The 23,673-nt window shown below is 38.4% G+C and overlaps 1 protein-coding gene across 4 annotated transcripts; it reads right to left on the bottom strand.

The window, feature by feature from the left end:
• Nucleotides 1–1,859: 1,859 nt before the first annotated feature.
• stag2b (STAG2 cohesin complex component b) lies at nt 1,860–23,401 on the bottom strand. 4 transcript variants are annotated; one of them, XM_011480403.4, is made up of 35 exons: nt 23,141–23,324; nt 22,785–22,863; nt 21,117–21,244; nt 20,947–21,028; nt 20,702–20,845; nt 20,506–20,602; nt 19,887–19,963; nt 19,540–19,744; nt 18,461–18,612; nt 17,143–17,216; nt 16,910–17,033; nt 16,711–16,809; nt 16,463–16,542; nt 16,259–16,366; nt 15,929–16,040; nt 15,694–15,811; nt 15,503–15,606; nt 15,249–15,341; nt 15,073–15,162; nt 14,753–14,956; nt 14,337–14,407; nt 14,176–14,263; nt 13,999–14,079; nt 13,822–13,914; nt 13,349–13,523; nt 13,113–13,252; nt 12,918–13,019; nt 12,658–12,806; nt 11,933–12,061; nt 11,614–11,840; nt 8,099–8,318; nt 5,871–5,978; nt 5,667–5,793; nt 4,729–4,806; nt 1,860–3,748 (listed from the first exon to the last, which is right to left on the bottom strand). In XM_011480403.4, the coding sequence occupies exons 3-35, from the start codon at nt 21,158–21,160 to the stop codon at nt 3,725–3,727; spliced, it is 3,819 nt and encodes a 1,272-aa protein (XP_011478705.1). In that variant the 5' UTR covers nt 21,161–21,244; nt 22,785–22,863; nt 23,141–23,324; the 3' UTR covers nt 1,860–3,724. The 4 variants fall into 4 exon arrangements, with proteins under 4 accessions (XP_011478705.1, XP_078809792.1, XP_020562390.1 ...); XM_078953666.1 differs by having other exon boundaries at nt 23,275–23,318; XM_020706731.3 differs by lacking the exon at nt 22,785–22,863 and having other exon boundaries at nt 23,275–23,401.
• Nucleotides 23,402–23,673: the final 272 nt, after the last annotated feature.

The raw sequence follows: 23,673 nt of genomic DNA, 5'->3' as shown, positions 1-23,673 counted from the left end.
GCAGGGAGAAAATGCCCTCCTTAGACCTCTGGACCACCTGCAGCTCTGCTGATGACAGATTCCCTCCACACTGTGGACCATCAGTGCCAAAGGGAGACTAATCCTCCTACTTCTATCCTTTAAGTACAATAGCCCTGTCACTCGTTTGCTCATTCAGCATACCTTCAGTCGCTCTGCCTGTGTGTCAATACGAAGAAAACCGACAGGAGGCAGACAGTAGGTTCCCACAGCGCTCTATTCATAGCTTTCTACTGGAATCTCTGACCTGTTCAGGCCTGCCTCGGGAAACCTGCCCCTCATAATGAAAGCCATTGATGCTTCTTCTCATTACACATTCACCTTGACATCTCTGTTACAACCCACGGAGCGTCTCAGCTTAATCCAGCAGAGCTATCCACCTTTTACATGACTAATAAATAAACGGTCGTGTGAGAATGGAATTTTTCAAAATTGAAGTTAATCGGTAGTTCTGCAAGAGAACAGGCTGGGACATTTGAGGTGTACTGAAACAGCTCCTGGTAAATCATTTTCTCTGCTGTTACAAGTTAAGATTACAACCAATGGCCTCATTAATGATTCATCTGCGGCATTAACCTTTTGTTGCTCTATTTACTTGCAGACTTAAGAGGTTTCATCCTCCCTGCACAAGAGATAATTAAAGATTCATGCGATTAAACAAAAGGGTTGCAGTTACTGTAATGCAAATATACAAAAAGGAGAGTGAAATATCAGGCAGAACTAATATGACGAGTTTTCCTGGTGCTTGTAAGCCTGTGTGAGTGTCAGCCCTCGGTGACCCCCTGTGGTTTAAACGCAGACTGAGCCAATAATGTCTGTGTAGACTTTTCACAAATGAAAACAAGCCGTTTTTGTGGTCGGTAGAGGACATTTCTAAACCTGAATGTCTCCCAACCACTGCATACTACTGAACTATCTCCTTTTGGTATCTGCAGAGTACATTTAGAGATTTTAATGTTACAAAATGGGAAGGGATGGGGCTCAGGGACCTTTTGTTATCGGTGAATTAAAAGATATATATTTTTTCTCTTGTAGTCAATTTATGCTGCAGCCTTGACCCCGTCAGCACAGTTTAAGTAATTCAACCCGAAGTTTAAAAGAGAGTTGCAAAAATATCTATTTTTACATTTTATAAACTGGAAGTAACAATACAGCAGTCTGTTTTGGTCCTTTTTCTGCATGAGCACCATTAACAGCAGGTCACAAAGAGGGCTTTCAGCTCCAAACACAATTAAGTGGAGCACTTTTCCTGCACCTCAGTTACGTCAGGACCACACGATGACAGATGAGTCTCTTCATGTCTTACAAGCTGGACATGAAGGGAGGTCTGCCAGAACCTATTCTGCACTGATCTGAGCTCCTTTTTATTTATCACATTCAAAACACAAGTCTGCTGCTTTCATCCTTTTTTTTTTTATGTGCTGCCTCGTGTGCTCACTTTTATCACGTTACTGTGGCGCTCTGTTTCCACACAACAAAGCTTTACTCTTCCTAAAAGGTCCTTTGATGTGAAAGATTAATGTAAAAAGGTATTACACACTAAATGTATGCAATGAAAGAAAGCTGAGAAACTGACATCCAAGACCAATTCTGCAGCTTTGGCTGCACTGCCCCCTTGTGTCAGTAAGAGGAATTACATGTGGAATGTGTTAACGTTACGTGCGTCATCAGTTTCTTCAGAGATGAATAGTCTCTTTAAAGCAACATAGTTGCCAAAGCTCCAGATAAAAACAAAAAAAGGAAAAAAAAAAATTTTCTCGACTAATTTACTGTTAGGACCTATTAATCATAGGATTTATTGCTTCAGATCTCTTGGGTTGAAAGTAACAATGTACCACAGGTGAAATGTGTTGATTTTTATTCAAAAGTTACTGTCTCCAGACAAGTACAAATCAGAAAAACAGTGACTGAAAGAGGATGGGATAACAGACACCAACTTAAGTGTAGGCAAGAGTGCAAGGAAGGAAAAAAAAATAAAAATCAGAAATGGCCAAAAAATAAAAGGAAGAAATTAAATTTTGTATAGATATATACACACACACATGATCTAATAGGAATTTATACCGATGTAGTGGTAAGTAAACAATAAACGGTACTTTTTTTTTTCCTTTTTTTTACTTACATAAAATAATTAGGCAAAACACATATAGGCCGTTTATTTACTATGTCACATTATATCTGACCTCCTCTTATTTTATGCTCTAAGAAGCCAATTATCCACCTCTGACATGGAAGATTGTGTGAAAAAGATGAACTCCACAAGCATGTTTAAGGCTTAAGCATGGAATGACTAGAAAAGAAAAAGAAAAACCTCAGTAGACAAAACATTTGAAAAGAAAAAAAACATGACAATTCTGTCAAAACCTAAGCTTTGTCTAGCTGCCACAGAGCTGCTGAATAACTTTCATTTTTCAGTACTGTCTGAATGACTACCATACATTTTTGAACAATTGAAATCAATAATTTGTGACAGGACTTTCCATACGGAGAAAAAACCTTAAAGCTGAATTTCACAAGTCTTTTCATTAGTTTTATCCAAACTAATTTACATGTAGGAAAAAAGGTTAAAAAGACATTATCAAGACAAAAAAAAAGAGAAAAAGGAAAAATACAAATTTAAAAATCTTCCTTGTTGCATGACTTCACATGCTTTCATTTAGTTTTACTTACATCTCTCAAACTTTGTGACTGAAGATCCAAAAATAAAAAAGGAAAACAAAACAAAACAAATAAAACCATATAAAATCAGCACCGCTTTATATATAACTTTTATTTAAAATGTAGAGATACCCATTTTAACATATGCTGCAGGACTTTAAGAGAGGAAAAAAAAGAGCATTTTGCTTTGAGCTGGTATCTTCCAGAGCCCACAAAACGGCACTTCTGGAATAAACTATCCTCATTAATTGGGGGGCGGGGGGGGTTCCGACAAGGAGTGATCCAAATCCTGGTGTTAAGTTGGGGAGCATCCCATTTCAGAAAGTTGAATTTTAAGTGGATTGGGGGAATAATCTTCACAGCATCCAGGGATCTGGGCTGATTTGTCAATATCTTAACCACCAGTGGTTACTCGGACCTCAGCTCAGGCCCCACAGCAGGGAAAATGAACCGAACAGAAGGGAAAACAAAAAGAAATCACACACACACACTAAAGGAAAAAAAAAAGGAAAGAAAAAAAGAAAAAAGAGGCAGAACCCAAAAGCAAACAGAAAGACCTCCATCCACTTTGCTAACACAGTACAAGCAAGCTACTAAAGTCCGTTTATAAATTACTACTTCACACCTGGTAACTTACTACAGTTGTAAAAAGGGTTAGACATAAACAAAAAAACTGTTTCTTAAGTTAAACACACCAATTCATCCCACTTTTCTTTTTAAAAAAAGGAAGGGGAGGGGGAAGCTAATGGTTTTTCCTCAGACACGTATTGTTTCTAATAGGTTTTGGAAGTGGCCTGTTACACTATTGTTGAACAGGAAGAGCTTACCCAAGGTTATAAAAGTAAATTTATGAAACAAAGTCCTCTCTGAGCAAGCAACACTGAGTGTGGGTTGTCATTGGTCCACGTGGAGTACAAGTCAGATCAATTTTTTGTTGGATTTTTGCTTTTTCTTACAGAAAACACTTCTGTTTTCACATCTAAAATTCTCTTTAAATACAAAGCCCCTCGCCTCTTATGCCAGCGGCAATATCATCCTGATGACAGCTTTAAAACATGGACACCCCAAGGACCTGCAGAAGAGAAAAGACAAGGTTAAATTCACATTGAACAATTGAACAAATTCAAATGAAATTATTTTATTTATGAAAAATGAAGTTTCCTTGGATTTTGGAAGGATGCACTTGTGAATTAATAGTAATAAAAAACAAACATCCACTTAGAAATCTTCCATTACTTCCAAAAAAAAGCTCTAAAACAAAGCTGGAGGCAAATCCACCAAACATCTGTAGATATGTATTCAACCTGCAATATCCTATTTTGACTAAATAAGTAAGGGTTAATGGCCAACGAAGTATGCATTATCACTTTTTAACGCACTTCGCTCGCGGAGGACAGTTCAGGCTTCCACGGCATGCGTTAAAAAGTGATGATGCACACTTTGAAGACCATTAACCCCCTTATGCCATGGTCACTTACAAAAGAAATAAATAGTAACCAGTTTTTAGTCCTTAATTCTTGTTTTTCCCCCCAATTTGGATCACTTTTCTCACAAAAAGCGGACTATTTGTTATGTGGTGCGGCGCGTTGCCACGTGCGGCGCGTTGCCACGTGCACCACATAACAAATAGTTTGCGTCGCGCCGCACCACCGCTCCAGTCAAGATTCGGCGATATAAAGCGATATATAAATATATGCTGATCTTTCCAATGGGTTGAATAAAGCATCAGCTCAGAGAGAAAGTTCACCTCTTACCGCTTGTTTTTGTCCAAATGATGAAGTAAAAGGTTGTTTTAAAGAACCCGGTGCAGCGATACAAAACATCTAAGCTAGGTGACCTGAACTTCTTTTTTCACCGTGCGGTTATCCTCTGGTATATCACTATTTAATGCACACCCAGCAGCTAATCAGAATCGAGTACTCACCCGGACATTGGTACAAAACAAGATATATTTACGTATATCACGTCCATTTAAATCTTTTTAACATTGGGTGCATCCTTTGGCAACATTTACATATAAGTAGAAACCTCAAATCCTTTCATTTCATTTACCGATTCATCCATAATTGAAGCGGGGTCAAAGTAGTCTGGCTTCAGCTCAGATCTCTCACGGCGGTTCTTGGAGGGTGGCTGGAAAAATAAAGCAAATGTTAAGTAAGTTGAAGAAATAGAACTTATTAGGTTTGTGTTTGTCTAGCTGCGAAAAACAAAATATTTTGGAATATTGCCAGGACGCGGGTAACTTTTGTAAAGGTGATTATTCTTCACAAATATTCCACACTTCAGTCTCACATGCAAAGACTCGAGGTTTGGAACTTGTGAACAACTTTTTTTTTTTAGCTCCAGATCAGTCAAGGCTGAAAATAAATCTTTACATAGAGAATGAAGAAACACTAACTGCTGGATTTTTGTGAGCCCGCAAATGATTTAAACTGGTTAAATGCCACTTTGTGATAAAAAATAAAAGGTCCATTTAAAAAGGCAGTTTTAAACTACAGGTTTACTTAACTAAGACTTAACTTGCCAGTTAAAGATTTGAGACTTTCTTTGAACTAAAACACAAAAAGACTTAACTTGGAGCTGCAAGTAGAAACTTAAGAAAAGCTCAGTTTTCTGACTACATGACTAAAAAGTTTTTATCCATAAAGGTCTTGTAAGCTTAAAGGATCATCAGGCAAAACAAAACAGAAAAAAAATCAAGTTCGCCTTTAGTCATTTTTGAACTAAAACTGATTCTTACTACTCTCCTTAAAAACAAATTTGGTAAAAAAAATTACTTTTTATCTCAACACTATTTTGGTAATTTAGCAGCCCACCGTGTTTTTAAGATGCTTCAAAATTAAGTAGCTAAGATGATAAGTTTGATTTAAATTTCACTCGTTACACTAACAAAAACAAAAGTATAAATGCCCCTGATGGAGCATCTCTGCATCTGTCTGTGAACTACACAGATTACCTTTATTTAAATATAAATGTGACTCGTTCCTCACCAAATCAATGTCCATGGTATCAAAGTCCATGCCTTCATTGAGGTCGTCCATGCGACCCTCAGATGACATCATCACGTCCTCCACGATCGGCTCTTCATCCTCCTCCATGAGGCCGGTGCCACGCCGACTGCACACAGAAATGGAGACGCCATTACTGTGGTGTCATTTGAAGCGGATGTGCGCACACACGGGTGGGACTCTTACATAGCGTGCTGCAGGTTGGACCTGAGCTTGGCGTAGTTCATGGCTCTTTCTTGCTGCTGGCGCGCCTCTTCCTGCTGTCTCTGAGTCAGCATCCACGTCACCTGGGAACTATTCACACCAGAGCACGGCAATCAGCGAGGTTTTTCATCACCTTAAGTCCGTTGGGCACATTAATCAAAACGATAATGTAAGGTGCTAAAAACAACACGGTTTTCTCCTTAAGTCCTACTGAAAGAAAGAATGGATCAAATGAAGCAGTCAGTCACTGCGCCACCGGAGCCAAAACGTGGCAGGCTGTTTGTTCACAACTGAAAGCCTAATAAAGGGAAATGACACCCGGCGTGTAAGCATTTCACCCAAACCTGCTCGGAGATAAAAGATCTGCTGCATAGTGTTTGTTCTAATTCTGTTGACATACATTAATAACATTACCTGATGCATTACATTGTTTAAATGTCAGAGGGAGGATCAACAAAAGAAAAGTAATGTTTATATTGAAAGCTTAAGTACCTTGAGTTGCTTTTCTAGAATAAACAGTTGTGACAGACCGATTTACATTTTGAATTAGACTCCAGAGCATTTTGACACCACACTAGATGTTAGTTTCCTCTTTTAAGCCCAAAGCTCGCCTTGTAGATTTACACCGACCTTGTGAAAAATGATCAGTGCTGTTTGATCAGGTTGTTCTGGATGTTAAAAAAAAAAACTGCAGAAATAAATAAATAAAAATAACTGAAATCCTCTATAAAATTACCACCACAGCCCAAGCTAATCATCTAGATTGCAGTGTGGATGATGTACCAGTTGCTATAGCTGTATAGAGACAATAAATCTGACAAGATTAAAGAGGAAACAAACTGCATCTCCCAACATCTCAGCCGAAAAATTAATGAAACATTAAAAAAACTATTAAGAAATATTTGTTAATTAATGTAAGCTTATTAAACTTAGACCCACTCCGATATCCGAATCTTTTGAGCTATTGTATCCCTTGTGCTATCCTAGGCACTTTAACATTGGGAGTTGGGTCATCTAGACCCACTAGACAGTGCGCTGAATCTTTTTTCTTCAATGGTTTGTGATCTTCACTGGTGTCCATGGATTACATGACATCTTTCCACCTTTATCCACCTTTGTCATGGTAGGGAGAACACGGCAATGTAAGGGTGGGGTCATCTAAGACAGCACACGGGTTAAAAACGCTCCCAGTGGTTTAGTATTATGATTACTGTATTTTGTATACTGTCACGTTTTTTTGCAGTTTGGCCAGCGGAACGTCAGTAAGCCATTTTTAGCCCAAATCAAAGACATGTGACATGTTCTAGGGCAGAGGTTCTGCAAAGCAGCAGTAGTTCAAAATGAGTTGAGGGAGGGACCGTTGGCATGGAGCAACCCCGCCCCCCTTCCCAGGTGCAGTTTGGAGCGGGAAGGTTGTGCCCCACCCAACATGAAATTGTAGCTCTTTTTCAAACGGTATTTTTTCATGTGCTCCTAATTCAAAACTATTTGAATAAAGACATACTGAGAAATGCACTTTAGAGCTTATGTGTCTTCCATCATCAGAAAAACGCCACCAGATCACGTTTAAAACTAAATTTTCATCGAGTGGGTCTTGAAAGCCTCAAGTTGGCTCCTCCTTAAATGTTCAAAAACACCACTGCAGTCTGAGTACTTTGAATTTTATATTGCATCCAATTCCGTTGATTTCTGTCCCATTAGTATTTACAGTCAGGTAAAATTACAGTTTGTAGCCACTTTTAATTGGTGAGTGAAGAAATCTTCCCATTCGACACCATATAAGCACATGAGGCCGTGCGGAGGATTGTATTTGTGAAACCAACAAACAGTAGAAGACTGCTTGAGTGGGAAAAAGATCTAGTTGCATGGTGGCTTGTGTTAAAACACTTAAAAAACATTTAAAAAGTCTGCATTGATGTTGACAGATGTATTAAATATCTTGATTTTTCCACAGCCGTGGGATCATAAGTTCATGCTGAATGTAAAACGATCCTGCTGTTATACGTGAACACTGAACTTTGGGAGGAAGCACCAATTTAATAGTCAATCTATGATGTGTTGAGCCGTTTTGTGGTTTTGTCTTTCATGCCTGAGGAGTAACTTCTAATCCCTTAGGGGACAGAAGCAGTTTTCATTGGTGGGAACCTGACCTCAGTAACAAAGGCCGAACTGTGAGATGACATTAAAAAGCGAGACAGAGGAGTTCGTACTTGTAATCCATGGGTGTCTGGTGGTGCTGCGGTGTTTGCTGATGGTGCTGAGGGTGTGGGTGGGGCGGCGGCTGCTCGTGAGGCAGGGGGTAGACCCCCATGTATCCGTCGTCCCGACTCCTCTTGGGGTCCCGCATGGCAGTGGAAGTTAGATGAGGGGAAGGCATCATGACGGGGGTCTGCATGCTCTGCTGCCAAACCTCCCCGCTGCTGCTCTCCTCTGAAAGCACACGGTAACTATGGTAACCATCCAGACTCTCATTGGCTCATACATCCCTACCTTATTTGATCACTCATCTACTTTAAAGCGGCTCATTTTAAACAAACCAGAAAACAATTGCATGTAAAATCGGTCAGCGGGATTGAGAAGCAAATATATTTCTCTAAAAACTTGACAAGAAATATATTCTAAAAGTCGGTGAAGCCTATAGAACCAGGGGGGTATTCCAGGAAGCATGTTTAAACTACCCTGACTTTAACACTGAACTCTGGCTGAAATGAACTTGCTTACTCTGGGTATGTTGGTTCCAAAAGATCAGATATGAGTTAGCGTAATTGCGTTTCACTTGGTAACCCTGTCTTAATCCACGTGCACGTCAAGTACATAAAGACATTCTCAATGGATCGACGATTTCCGGAGTTACCATGGAAACGCGTGGAGAAAAACAAAGAGAGCACTATACTTCAGTAAGACTGAGTTGGAGATTTAAATGACGGCGTATGAAGATTATACGTCCATCAAAAAAGTAACACAGCTGCATCAGCAAAAGAAAGAGTTTCTGCTTGGAGAAAAAGAACAAAGTAAACGTATGAGTTTCTATCTCATTACTATTTTCATTGTGATGCACATATATATATATATATATATATATATATATATATATATATATATATATATATATATAACTTATCCAACTTAAATGAATTAATTCAATTGGTAACAACTCATTATTTTTTCACAACTTTGATTTACATATTTATCAAACTAAATGTCATATTACTACAATTCAATTAAATGTTTTTCCATCTTAATGTTTGGTACTTCTTGAACTCTCTTATATCTAAGTTTGAGCCTGCAGGTATATTCATTTTAATAACAATAAAATGAATGAAACAAAATGGATTCTCAACATGAAACTTAATGACATTTATTATCCCTCCGACTTTTACATAACACCACTTGGCAGTAGTGGTGCTAAATAAACTCCTCATCCTCTCCCTCCCTCTCACTCATGGTGCAGAAAGAATTTAACATAACAGGACAAATAACTAGACAATACACAGTAAAACAGCTAAACACATTTGGTCAAAAACCCACATCCATCCAGACAGGCAAAGGGAATGGTATCCCACAATTCCTTGCGGTGCCAATATACCAGAAACAGCAGCACCAAAGTTACACCTACTTAATTGAATTAATTTGATTGAAAGTAAAATAAATGTCTGAACTATGTATTGTTTTTAAGATGATTTAACTAAACAAAAAAAGATTGATCTTAACTGAAGCAAATAATTAAGTTAGATAAATGTAAAAAGTTTATCTTTAAACATCCATATGTGGTCTTGTGGACCCTCTCATGGTGGAAAAAGTATTATCTGAGCTTCTTCGTCCACTAAATCATCTTCAAATGGACACGCCATGCTGCGTCACCTCTCTGAAAACAAACTAACCTTCAACTAAACCTGCTCCAGACCAGGTTATGTTCAGAGCATGAGTTGCTAGGGGAACTTGGCATACCCTGAAACATACCTCCATTTTTGGAACCAAAAGCTGAGGTTATCCACTTCCTTAGCCTCAAACTTACCGTGGTAACTAGCGTAACCTGATTTCTGGAATACCCCTGGGGCCCCATGCTAAGCTAACATGTATGAAATTCCTGTTTTAGAAAAGGCAAGTAAGAATGATTCATCGCTATTTCACGGTTTCACTGTTTCGCAGATTGTTGTTGTTTTGTTATTTTAAAGCTGATTGTATTCTGCAGAATACAGGGGGATATGTCCAATAATTTCCAGGATCGATTCGATTTACCAGACCCTGCATCGATACGACTGTTGTTGTTTTTTATCCTTTCGATCCACTCCATTTAATTTAATTTGTTTTGAATTTCTGGTACATGGTTTACACATTTAGACATTTGTACAAACACATAAATAATTTTTTTGAAGATATAGTCATATTAATCTGATACAGTTCAAATCCTGTAAAATTTCTTATTGAAATACTTAACCAATGACATTGTTAACACCAGTTCGTGTTACATGATTTCTCAAAAAGAGAAGCTCCAACAAAAATGTGCAGATCAGTAAGATCATTAATCCGGCTCATATTACAAAAAAAAATGTTCTGCCTCTGGTTGAGGGCGTTTCAGTTTGGCCACTAGGTGGAGCACATGCTATTGCATTACATTTTATTCCAGAAGATTTGAGATTTTAGGTTTCCTTAAAATAGTTTGGAAAACTCATGCCCGTGAATATATAAAGTTGTTCATTTAGTAAACATTGTATGTTTAGGTCGACCAAGCGATAGCATTAGCCGTCCTATGGGAAATTCCATTATACGTTAGCGTTAAGCTAGCAGACTTTGGCTTTACTGGTGTTATGCTTTACGTCACCAGAAAAGGAAAAGCATAAAAGATCGATCTCTACTTTTATGGCTAAATATTTGATTTAATGAGCTTGGATTGATGAATATATTAAAGTAAAGCTTCTCCTCTAAAGACATCATGTCACACTGTATGGTGTTAACAATCTCATTGGTTTAATATGTTACTATTTAATTATAAAGTATGTAAACTGTATCAGATTAATATATATTCAAAACAAATATAGATTATTATTGTAGTTCTATACAAATGTGTGTCTAAAATTGTAGACCTTGCAAAGTCAAAATTGAATTAAATCGAGTGGATCAAAAGAATCAAACAGATCGTGAATCAAATGGATCCAGGCTCTAGTGAACTGGATCAAATTCTTGAACTTATTGGTGATACCCAGCCCTGTTCATTATTGCTTGAAAATACAATTTTCACAGTAATAGTAATGCTCAAATCCAAATCTATGTTTTGTAACAAACAAAAATCACACAAAAACAGAAAGCTTTGAAAATATTGACTTCATAACTACAAAAATCTAAACACAGACTGTTTCTGAATCCTAACCATCAAAAAGGCACCGATTCTTTTTAGAAATGTCAAATAAGAATCAATGCTTTTTAGGAAATTATCACAAATAATTAATAAAAGAAACGGAGTCACCCTTTGCTTAAGTTGAACTTCTGTTTGCTTCTAAATATTTGTTTTTCATTGTTGATACATGATCAATTGGAATTCAGAGTTAATATGGCTCCACGTTTAGCTTTATAATGTAATAGGTTACAGAAAAATATTCTCTATGTTCAACATTTTAAATAAATAAGTAGTATTTCTAAAATATATAAAAGGTGGACCTCTTGTATCCCTTTTGAGAAACATTACAAGAAAACGTTTTAACCTCAGCAACAGACTTCACTTCTGTACCTTCGGGTAGTTTCCTCTTTGGTGCTGGAGTTCCAACTGTTGCCACAGGGGGCTTAATTTTCTTGGAGCGGACAGAAGATCCTCTGCTGGAATAGCCGCTCATGACAGACATGGTGTCGTCATCGCCACCAGCCTGCAAGGAATTCCTGTAGGAGATCAATGGAAGCCAGCAGTCTTCTCGCTGCAGAGCCATCTGGAAAGTCATGAAGCGCTCCAGGTACATGTGGCTACATGAGAGGAGGGGGGACGCACAGGAGGAGACGGGTAAGTTTGTGCAACCAGTAAACGTCATCCAACAGGGGGAACAAAAGACACTTACACAGTCCTCTTGTCTTGTCTCATCAGTTTGGAGGAGAATTCGCTTAGGATGTCCAAGAAAGCCAGGTTAAGAGGTGGCCCTCCTTCTCCCTGTGGGCTGGGATCCTTGAATGCAAACTCAATACCATCCCTTTGTAGCACAGAGAAAAGAATAACACTGAGAATTAAAAAAAGCTGAACAAAAAAAAAACCTACAGCAGATTAAAAACACGTGTAAAGGAAAAGAGAAACAGAGCTATGAGATGGTCTGAACTTGACATTTGCATATTATCTATTAGACTTTAGGCAAACATGATTATTTACCAACGGTGTGCTGCTCCAGGCAGTTTTTCTCTCAGCTAAAACATTTTACTGACATTTTAATTACACGTTCTTGCAGTGATAAGAAAAGAAAACCTCTCAAGAAATATTTAACCTAAAGTGAGATTATGAAGAGAACCACACACAGTTTGAAGTCCATCAGTCTGAGGACATAAAGATAAAACTCCTCCCACAGAAAATGCAGCTACACAAGATAAAACCTTGAATCCTTCAATATTTTGCAAAACAATAAATAAAGATGTATCCCCACCTGTCGTTTAATTTAGTTGCAGTAGAGTCATAAAGAAAAACTAAATTAAAAATAAACGTGGAGAATGTGATTCTGTTTTTTCTAAATATATCACAAACAAAATTGCCGAACTCTAAACAACACAAGCATCAAATGCCGTTAAAATGAAAGCTTACTTGTGTAGCATGGCGATGGCGTCTCTGGTTTTTACTTGGTCGAGACCAAAGGTGAGCGAAAAACGGCGAGCCAACTCTTTGATTCCGCAGAATGCAGAGGAGGAGCGATCGAACCCGTGACCCAGGTCAGACAGCATTTCATTAAATAGCTAGAAAAAACACACAGGTTCAAAAATCAAACCAGTATTTGCACAATGAAGTCACGTTAGCGGAATTGTTATTGTTAAACGGATCGAGTGAGCTTAAGTGTGCTGACTGACCTGCTGCAGACTGAGAATGAGCGTTTTGGCACATTGAATCTTGTCAATTTGCCGAGTTTTACTCATGGTCTCCTTGATTATGTCACCATAATCGTTGTAATACTATAGAGGGGAAAAAAAGAGCAACAAAATTATTTTATAGCGCATTCCAGCATTAAATGTTTCTTTTCTTAACTTAAAGAAAGTGCTACTTGCCCTCATGTACTGCTTAAAGATGTCCGCTCCAGTCTTCATTTCTACCACACAGTAGATGATGAGTTTGCAGTAGGCAGCCAGCAAGTTTCTCCTCTTGTGCAGAGCTTCAATCTTTACTGCCTCATCATCCTGCTGTCCATCTAATCATTCAAAAAGGAATGGAAAGAAAACTTTCTTACACACCAAAGTCATGACTGCATGAACCTGTCTTTGATTTCTTTGCCTTTCAGTCATACCGGTGCTATTCGTGTCGTCATCCTGGTCGATGAAGACGTGGTTGAGGATGAAGGTGAGCAGTTCCGCCTGTAAAGAGTCTTCTGGGGAATAGACCAACGGCTCCAGGTGTTCTCTTCCTCCAGACACCATTTGGTGGCTGAAGATGAGCAGAAGATCACAAAGGATTGTGAATGCCTGGGGGAGGAAAGAGAAAGACCGTTACATCTCTGTTGTATGTTGCATCATACAAAAACAGTTTTTTAAAAACGAATAAACAAAAGCTCATCAAAGAGCAACAACCTGAGCTCCAACTACTTGAAAATAACAAAAGATTGAGCATTAAGTGATTTTATGCTTTTATTTTTACTCATAAAGCAACAACAACAAAAAGAACACTGACGTAAGGTAAACTGAAGCCAAATATCTGCTAGAATACTATAGAGAAAATGAGGTTTTCTATTTCTGACTTCCTGCCTCCCCTTCTGTGTCTCACCTGCTCTTTGACAGCTGTGTTGACATTGGTGAGGTAGCGCTGACACATCATACAGAATGCCCTCATCTGCTTTCTCAGGGTCACCAGATCATCCTAACACAAAGATGATTTTTTTAACAGATGTATTCAGCACCATTCCGGTCTCTTATCCATCCCAGAACTGGGTATGAGTCTCACCTTTCTGGAGCTGCCCTCGGATAACTTGGCCAGCTGCCATAGGATAACATAGTGGGTGCACTGCAGTGAATGAATGACTATCTGCTCACAAAAGTAAGGAGAAGAGGGGAGAGAAGCAAGATCATTCATTATTATGTCTTAATAGGAACATTTCTAAATGGGGTTGTGATTTTGTACCTGCTCAGGCATGTCTCCGTTTTCGATGCCCGTGTTGAGCAGCTTGAAGTTGCTGGTGAAGAGATCCCATCCCGAAAGGTCATGTGCACTGAAAAGGAAGTCCAGTATGATAAATACAGCACTAAAACCCATTTCTTTTGAAGTAGATGTATGTATCGTACTTGTGAAATGCCGTAATCCTCTTTAAAGTGGACAAAACTTGATAAGCATCATCTTCATCAGCATCTTCACCCTGAAGAAAAACAGTTTAGGAGATTTTAAAAGGAAAAAAAACGCCTATGCATCTAAGGGAGTTGGATACTTCTTCAAAAACACAAGAAAAAAAAAAAAAAAAAAAAATCAACACTCGAGGCTCTTCATGATAGGATTAGATAAAAAACGAAGGAGCATCAAACTTTTTTCCTCTTTTCTAGTATAAACATTTAGAATATTACAGTGGTTACACTGTAATATTCTAATTATATAATTATAGAACCTCAATATTCTATAATTATATAATACACAAATGGGAAAGCTGTGTTATAAAAAGCTACATCTAGCAATAAAGAAAGTTAGATGGCATTTAAGTCTGACCCACCTCCCGTAGAAAATCTTCCAGTAGTCTGGTGAACTTGTCCACAAGCTCATCCAGAAGCTGCGAGCGAGCGATGTCCACCCTGTTAAAGATAGTGAACTCCTCATTGCAGAGGGAATGGTATGTCTTGGAGCAGGCCTCCAAAACTTCAGTGTCTGTGTGCTTCTCCACAATTTCCTTGATCTGACGCAATAGGGCTTCAAGGTGCTACAACAAAAATAAAAAAAACAAAAAGTGTGTTAACGACAAGAAAAATAATTTATTTTAATGATTATTCTTCTTATGGTCACAGCTTACTATAACCAACATCCGAAAAGTCTTACCTTCTCCAAACGACCCGTGGTGTAAATTTCCAGATCAAAGAATTGAGGCAACAGTAACAAGTTGGTCACCTTTTCTGCGTCAACCGCATACTGGAGGAACAGAAAAATATCCCTTTAGGACCCAAAACACTCTTTAGCATGGAGCTCATCAGAAGCAGTGGGCTGATGTAACGTACCTTGGCCAGAAGAGGGGGCAAAGCTACAGCAAATAACTCCGTGATTTTGGTTCGGTCATCTAGCTGAGTCTTCTTTTCCTTTGCTGTCATTACCTGAACAACACAGGTTTGATCACTGATCCTATTCTATTGTAGTAGTTACAACCTAAAAGGCACATTTTCTAAGATTCTGGGTTCAAGTTCTACAAAGCCTACGAAATAAAACAATTTTTCCTCCCAAGCATTTTACTATTAGATGGATCAGTCACTCTTACCCTCTTCCCTGTTCCTCTTCCAACTGGTGGATGGCATTCTGCAGCCTGGCGTACAGTGCACAGCATGATCTCAATCAAAGCCGTCTCTTGTCTGTCTGTAAGAGCTATAAACACACACAAAAATAAAGTTAGTTTTAATGGTGCAAACTGCATTTTAGTAACAGGGACCGGCAAGAAAAACAGTGCCACACCTTCCTCTCCTGGCAACGGGTCATCCAGGAGTAAGCTTATCATACACTCCCAGTCCTTCAGTAGCTCTGCACCACATTCCCAGAGGGAGTCCACAAGGTAAGCTGCGTGCTCATGGAGCTAACGAGAAAGGCGTTCAAACAAGCAAATGAAATTAACTTTCAGTCGTTAAACACAGCGCGGCCGTGAGGAGAAGTGGAACAGATTGATTCTCTAAAGCAGATTACGATCAATTACCTCGCTCTCCAGGAAGAAAAATACAGTGGTCTTAATGAGGTTGGCGTTGGGGCTTTGTCTGCCTCTTCTTTTGGGGGCACCTTCCTCTTCTGGTTCCCGCTGGCTGAACAATCTGGGAAAAATATTTGATTACATTTAGCTTTTTCTTTTTTTAAACACAAAACCCCTAACATGCTAAACTGACCTTCAAAGACAATATTTTAAGATAGACAGAAACAAAACAAAACAAAAAAATCTTAATACTAATTTGTTAATATAAATTTGTAAAGGGTAAGGTAAAAAAACCTTTATTACACTTTGATAGTAATTTAATAGTACATAAATATATACTTCTTATAGAGGAATTCCCCCGCTGCCACCGCTACAGGTCTGTGCGCCGAGTACACCAAATGATAGACGCTCTCACAGTCCTCAGGGGTCAGAACCTCATCCGTACTGCTGCAGGGAGAAGAGTACAGAGCTCGACACTAGTCTTTAAAATTTTGAGGGGGGAAAAAAAACACAAGATGTTCTAACGCAAAAACAAACACTTACTTCAAGACCAGAGTGAGCAGTTTAATCGCCTGAACTGCAACATCATACTCTTTGTCCAGAGTCATGGAGACAATCCGGTCCTGAGGGGAGACGGTTCAAACCCATTTAATTTAGAAGGTGATTTATATTTTAAAAAACTGTTTGATTTGCTTTGCTTTGTCCCATACTGTTTAAGTCAATAAATTGATTATAAATATTCTGAAGATGGATAAATGTGTTGTTAAAAGTGTCCAGCAGGTGGTGCTGACCTTAAAGCGACTGGTGAAGAGCTCCAGTCTGGCATTGAGTTCTCTGTTGTAGTACAAACCCTGCAGAGCTGTCAGACACTTCAGACGTACCTCGCCTTGCTAGAAGAAAACATTCAAAAATAGCAAGTTGTTTTCAATTTGATTTAACATGAATAAATTGAAAGTAAAGCACTGACACGGGGGTTTTAGTTTGGTTTACCTTGTCATGCATCGTCCATCCCACATACTTCAGATAGCTGTCGTTGAGGAAGGCATCACTGTAAAGTTTCATCCAGACTCCGATCTCCTCTATGCAGATCGCCCTGATTTCTGCTATCGAATCCCTGTCGAAACAATAGGATATCCATTAGGCTGAACACGGCAGTGAAGTCATTTAAAACAGTAACTAATAAAGGAAAATACAGGCGAGATGTTTATCTTATGAAGTCATACCGATATCGATGAACAAACACTCCTTTGAATATTGCATTCATCATGTTCTCAATTTCATCTTGATTTTCTTGAAGCTGTAGTGAAAAAAAGAAGAAACAATGTGAGCCGTGGGATCAAATAAAGCAAAAATATCTGGTATTAGGGAATTTTACACTTACATACAGATAAAACTTGGTCTTTTTTCATATTTTAAATGAAAACAAAATTCTTTCATTAAAAAAATTGACCTAAAATAATAATTTGGAAAGGCTCTGTTGGAGTTCCAATCACTAACCTTAATGCCTTTTGACTTACTTGACTGAAAACTAAAAGAAAGCGATAAATAAATGAAGGCTATTTTACATTCTCATCACTAAGAGGAGAAATAAGGTTAAACTTTGAAACCAACGGTGTTTCATTTGGCAGAAAACACATTTTAGGTACAGTTTTTTTATGTTAACAAAACTACATTATTCACTTTACAATTTAATTTTAAGCTTTGTGTAGATGACTCACATTTTGGTGAGTGCTGTGGTAAAAACACTGATGTTTTAAACGTTTAGAGACATTTTTATTACTGACAAGAAATTTCAACAATAAAAACTTTCTGCTGGAAGCTGCTAACCGCATTTGAAACTATCATACTAGACTATTTTAGATCCCATTTTTATTTCTTTGTTTTACCACTAGGTACTAAGTACCACTAAGATCTTGATAGCATTACTTAAAGAAGAAATGCAAACATGAAAACCTTTGCAACAAAATTTAAAAACAAAAAAATAAATGTTTTTATATATTTAAACTTTTTTTTTAAAACATTTTTTCGTTAAATTTCAATGTTGTTTAGTAAATCTGTTCCAGCACAACATCTACTTCTATTATGGCACAATACCCACCAAGAACTTTAATCAGAGATGTGCTCAAAAAAAGGCATGCACGTTACTAAATCAAATAAAAGTCAGCCATGTTTCTTTTTATTTATCATTCTAAATAAAAATCTAATATACACCACATCAGTGACGAAAACTTTTTGGAGGAAAAAAAGAATTAGCTAAAAATTTTAATATATAGATGCTGCAACGGCCTACTAAAAACAAAAGGGTGGATTCTTTTACAAATATCAGTCAAATCAAGTCATAATCAAAATCTTTTTTTTTCTTTAATAAATGTCAAACTTCAGCAGATATTCTAACCAACAACAAACAACCCCAAAGGAAATTCCTGAATGTGCTATGTTTAAATGTAATGCGGGCATTTATTGTGTAAATGAGTGAAAACTGGGCTTAAACAACCTCCTTTTTCAAACGTTAAGAAGGAAGCAAAGCGTTGTCACACATACCTCTTTGCGCTTTTGCAAAAGCAGCTCCAACCTGTCATTGGCCCTCTTTGCAACTATCTTATTCCTCTCCGCTTCGTACTGGCGCTGTGTGTTATCCATGTTAATGCTTAAGTTGAGAGCTACATTCACCAACGCCGTCATCAGCTTCATGGCTAGTTTGAAAAACAAAGCACAACATTTTTTCATATTATTCTATAGCTGACAGAGCAAATGAACAAGTTTCACTGATTTGACAAGTAAAAAATCCAACACCATCCGGGTGAGAGAAAAAAAGATCTCTTTTAAATTAAAGTTTTTAAAGCTGGAGATTGACACTATATCAAACCCACTTTATAATAAATTTACAGTCTATAACCTTACAATAAAACTTGGTTCAATTGTTTGTTTTTTGCCTTTTGTGTAGCACTTTGGGACAACACTAGTTGGGAATGGCTGCTTAATAACTAAAAAAAGAATGGCAAAGACAATAAAGCCATTGCTCACAGAGAACAATGCCAACATGTTTTGAGGTCACACAACCCACCTGTTCAGTTGACAGTTTGGTGAAACGTTCAAATGTTGCAGGATCAACAACTCATTATGATAACAGTTCACTTCTAATGACTTAAACTTAACTGGTTTGTCTTTGGAAACATCTGCGCAAGCGTTCCTGACCTGCCTTTGTCCTCTTAAATACACAACCAGTAACCTGAGATCCTCAAAATGCACCAAAAGATTCAAGTTTCCTTTTTGTTCATCGAGATTTTTTTCTTTCCCAAACTGACTGAAAGCAGGGCTGTACAACTGATGTCTAATTCAAAAAGTCATACTTGTTATTGTAAAAATGTGGATTGCTATACTCACTTTTCCAGAATATAAAAAATGTGTTCATTTAGCAATTTGTTGCAATCTCACTGAACTGCAACAAAATGTTTGAAGGACAGGAACTAAAACAATATGTTTACGTGAAAATTTTTACTAAACTAAAACAACAGAATAATTACTGGTAGTTAGAGGGATTGAAAGAAATGCAATGCAATAAAGTTTACTTTGAATAACTTTATAGTTCATCTAAACACTTACAGAGAGACTTGACCTACCCGCCAGTGTTGAGGTGTGTCTGAAGGCTCGGACTTGGGAGTCTGACAGTCCCGTAAGAAGAGAGATGACCGTGTCCATCATGTATTCATCATAGATGATACTGTACTGACACTGGCGCACCAGAACTGAGATAAATTCACAAAAGCTGGATTTGAACTTCTTCCACTGGGGCCCTGCTATAGTAAGAGGGTAATCACCACTGTCCTGCAGAAGAAAAAGAACATCATGGTGTGAAATGCTGAAAACTTGCTATGTTTTGGAAGTTTAATGACTGCCCAATCAAGTTTTCCAAAACTGGAATTAGATCAGTTTTGATCAGTATAGCTGCTGTGGCAGGTTGAGGTACCTCGTCGAATTCCTCCGTCATGCGTCTGATGATCTCAGAGTTCTGCATGTTGCGAAACATCTCAGCACTGACCACACCTAGCAAGACAGACAAGTTAGAAGAAAGGACCATGAGTTGACAACAATAAGTAGCTTAACTGAATCAGATCAATGTGTTCCCTTGCTACATTGCGGTTCACTTTTTGCGGTCTCAAGTGATTTGTTGTCAGTGTCACTTTGCATGCTTTTTTTAACATGCTTGTTGGCTGTTGACCTCGTCAATCAATATCCTCTGTCGCATCTGCTGTGCAGTGTGTTCAGTTTTGCTACATTTACATCAATCTCCCATAGCAAGAGGCTCACTGTTTTCATTCTGTAATACTGAACTTATTTTTCAATGATGGTTTGAACTTGGAGAGTTTAAGCAGGAGAGAAAAGTGTGAAAATGTTCTGTCTGTCGGAGAAAAGTGTATTAAGTTTGTATTCAGGGGTATTACAGCCGAAAAAATCCTTTATGATCTCACTTTGCGGATTTCAAATAGTGCGGGTTATTCTAAGTACATAACCCTGCAATAAACGGGGGATTTATAACAAACGTTTTTTTACAATGACAAAAACAATGTACATGGGGGGGGGGATACCTTTACATCCCGAGCACTGGATAAAGAAATTGATGAGATCTAGCAGTGCTGCATCTCTGTCGTGTTTGTAGGACTCAATCCAGTCATCAACAACAGACTGCATGAAATAAATAAACATGTGCATTAAAATCAATGTTTATGTCCGTAACCAATAGGAAATGACTCCAAAAGGTCATTTGGTCACAGCAGGTCTTACCTGCATTGCACTCCTTCCGAGCTTTACGACCTCAAACAACATCATGTTTTCCATGCCGTTTTCTTGGTGGTGGCCATTTATGCGGCCTGCTGCCTTTCCTCCTTTGCCTTTATCCCCAATTGCTTTCTTGCCCTTCTTCCCCCCCTGTGATAAATATTTGAGAGGGAAAAAAGGATAAAGATCAGGTCATAAACCAATAAATAGAACACAAACACAACTTTCTACATATTTAAAAAAAATACTACCTTTCCCTTAGCTGAAGTTGTACTTCTTCCATCGAAATCCTCAGAAAAGTCAGTATCTGAGGAGAACCTTGTGTCTGTATCCCTAGTAGGTACATATAAACAGTGAAATGAGCATCAACGAGCATTCATCAACCATCAAATCAGAAAAAATAAATAAAACAAATCCTTACTGAGGGTAGGCGAACTCTGTTGGGATTTCTGGTGCTGCTATCATTTCTGTAACATTTTCTGAATACCGTCAACTTGGAACTGACTTAAGATCCTCAGCAAACACAAGACGGGAAAGGCCGCATGTGACCTTAAAATAAAAGACAGAAATCAGTGAGATCTTTAAGCATTTTTAACCAAGTTGCCCTGACTTGAACAAACATGTTTTGATTTCTACGGGGGAAAAAATGAATGAACCCGTTTCACTGTTCAAGCTTGTGTGAGGTAAAATAAAATTTTCACATGGTAACAGGGGGTGGGCACAGCCTCCGCTGTCACGCTTGCCATCTTCCCATTGGCTCCCCGAGTGTCATCACTCCTGCTTGTCATGCGAGTTAGACTGGAGTATCATCCTCCATGGCCAAATATGGTCCAACTCAATCCGCCCAACACAAAACCAAACCAATCAAAGTGCAGTATCAACATCAACAAGACACTGCAGGCCAAGGAGTAAGACAAGCTTTTTTCAAAGTAGATAGCAGAAGTAACTTTTCAGAGCTGTATATTTTTTGCGGCCTGATACTCCCACTGGATGCAAATGTCTTGAATTGTAGAAAAAGGCCCACACAAACATATATTCAACCGTCCAGCAATAAGGAATAAAAAGCAAACTGTACCCATGATCCTCCTAAATGTACTAAATTGGCTTTAGTTCACTTTGCCCTGGTATTCTTACATATGGTTAAGCAAAAAGATAAAAAAAAAAACTGTCTAACGTTCCTGATTCTAATGTTTTCCGTCCAAATCATGACCCACGTTTGGAAACATGCGGTTTGAGCTCATCACTATTTTAAAAGTTCAACTTATATATATATTTATTTAAATTTAGGACTATTGAAGTTATCTAATACAGATGAAAAGATGCATGGAATGAATACTTCAAATATTTGTATATTATCTAATCTAAGTTTTTTTTTTTTTTTAACGAGTCCATTTCCTATGAAGTGAGGGAAACACTGCATGTCAAGACGAGAGAATACGATGGGTGTAGACTGAAAAAGTGGCGCCAAATCGTATCGACAAACCCATAAAGTTGCCCATGTGACCTAATTCTAAATACATTTCGGTTCAATTACTCCACAAAATAGATCTGGTTGCTTATAAACGTCTCACGACTCCGCACACTTCGGACTCAATTCCCTCCAACGACGCCGGCACAGCAACGCTCTTTGTCGGTTCCTGTCAAAATTGACACCGGTGCGCTGCTGGTGCTAGCGCCACCAGCTAAGGAACCGAGGATCTCGGAGTATTTTCCTCGACGTCAGCTAACTAAAATCTAACGTAGTGCGCGTGCACGACTCGGTGCAAACAAGAAAAGAGTAGATAAAAGCAAGACGGCATACTTTGACGGCACGAGACTTCAAGATATTGTATATATGCACTCTGTACGCCTTGAAATTTTCCGACTATCACAACAAAACAACGCAAGCTCTACTGTAAGCTAAAATTAGCCAGTGTATAATCACGCTAATCAACTATATATTTAGTAGTCTAGACTATATTTAGCTCGTATTCCACTTGCATACGATGCTAGTCTTAAGGAAAATAAAACGAAATACACACTCTGCAATTTACAAGTTGAGAATAACTCCGATTAGTCAGAAAATGCTAACAGCTAATGCTAACGTTACCTTAAAAAAACATCACGTCCTTGCGTCCTCCATCTTGCCTCGGGAGTTCCACCGCCGTATTGCATAAGCAACAATCACTCTGTTTACAAATATATTAAGTCCTAAAACGCTATTCCAGATTTTAAATTACTTATTTCCGCAGCAAAGTGTTCGCTTAGGGCGGGCGTGCAAAAATGTGGGATTGTTAGCTTACTGGCGTTTAAGTTGCCATATACCGCGAACTAGCAAAGCGACTTGGTTCAGGCAGGCAGCCGCGCTGTGAGCTCTTCTCAGGCTAGCAAAGCTAGCGAGATAGCTAGCAAAATACAAATCAACTAAGTTCCAGATAGCTCTCCGCCATTTTACATCTAACTTACCTTGTGGTAAAATGTAGTCCCGTTGCGATCTTAACTTGTACTACCCTTTTACGGTCTTGTGTCTTAATCCAGTAATAATTTTGTAAAAAGAGTTTAAAAGTCGCGGTTAAAGGCGGTTTCGGACGTTCTCTCACCCCGCTTGCTCCGTAGTTCGGTTTGTTGTTTCGACGACCTGGGAGGAGGAAATCCTGGAGCAGAGCTGCCACCTAGCGGCCACAGCGGATGCGTGAACGACAAGTGGCTTGACCTGACATCTAGTGGTAATTAGGGGTACTGCAATTTTTTGGGAGGGGCGGCTCTTCTCTTCCCTTTTCACTTTAGGACAGCTTTGACTCTAAAACACCTTCCACGGAGTTCCATTTAATACAAAATAAATGTAAAAAGAGATCAGTAAACAAAATTGAAAAAAGTGTTATAAATAGATTTGGGTTGATTTCATCTATGTGCAGCACAGTTTTATCAGCTGGTTGTTAGTTTTGCAGAACTTAGAAACTTACCGCGTTTCTGAGACGTATTTAGATGCTAAATCAAAG

Source organism: Oryzias latipes, chromosome 10 (assembly GCF_053564925.1).
Source record: "Oryzias latipes strain Hd-rR chromosome 10, Olatipes_Hd-rR_3.1".
NCBI lineage: Eukaryota > Metazoa > Chordata > Actinopteri > Beloniformes > Adrianichthyidae > Oryzias > Oryzias latipes.
Note: the sequence above shows the minus strand (reverse complement) of the source record. Positions and strands in the feature narration are given on the sequence as shown.

Coding starts and splice junctions, on each gene's coding strand:
- stag2b (XM_020706731.3), bottom strand. CDS start 21,160: ATGATAGCAGCACCAGAAATCCCAACAGAGTTCGCCTACCCTCA. Junction 14,408..14,752: donor TGGAAGATTTTCTACGGGAG/GTGGGTCAGACT, acceptor GTTTTTCTTCAG/GGTGAAGATGCTGATGAAGA. Junction 3,749..4,728: donor CTTCAATTATGGATGAATCG/GTAAATGAAATG, acceptor TCTCTTCTGCAG/GTCCTTGGGGTGTCCATGTT.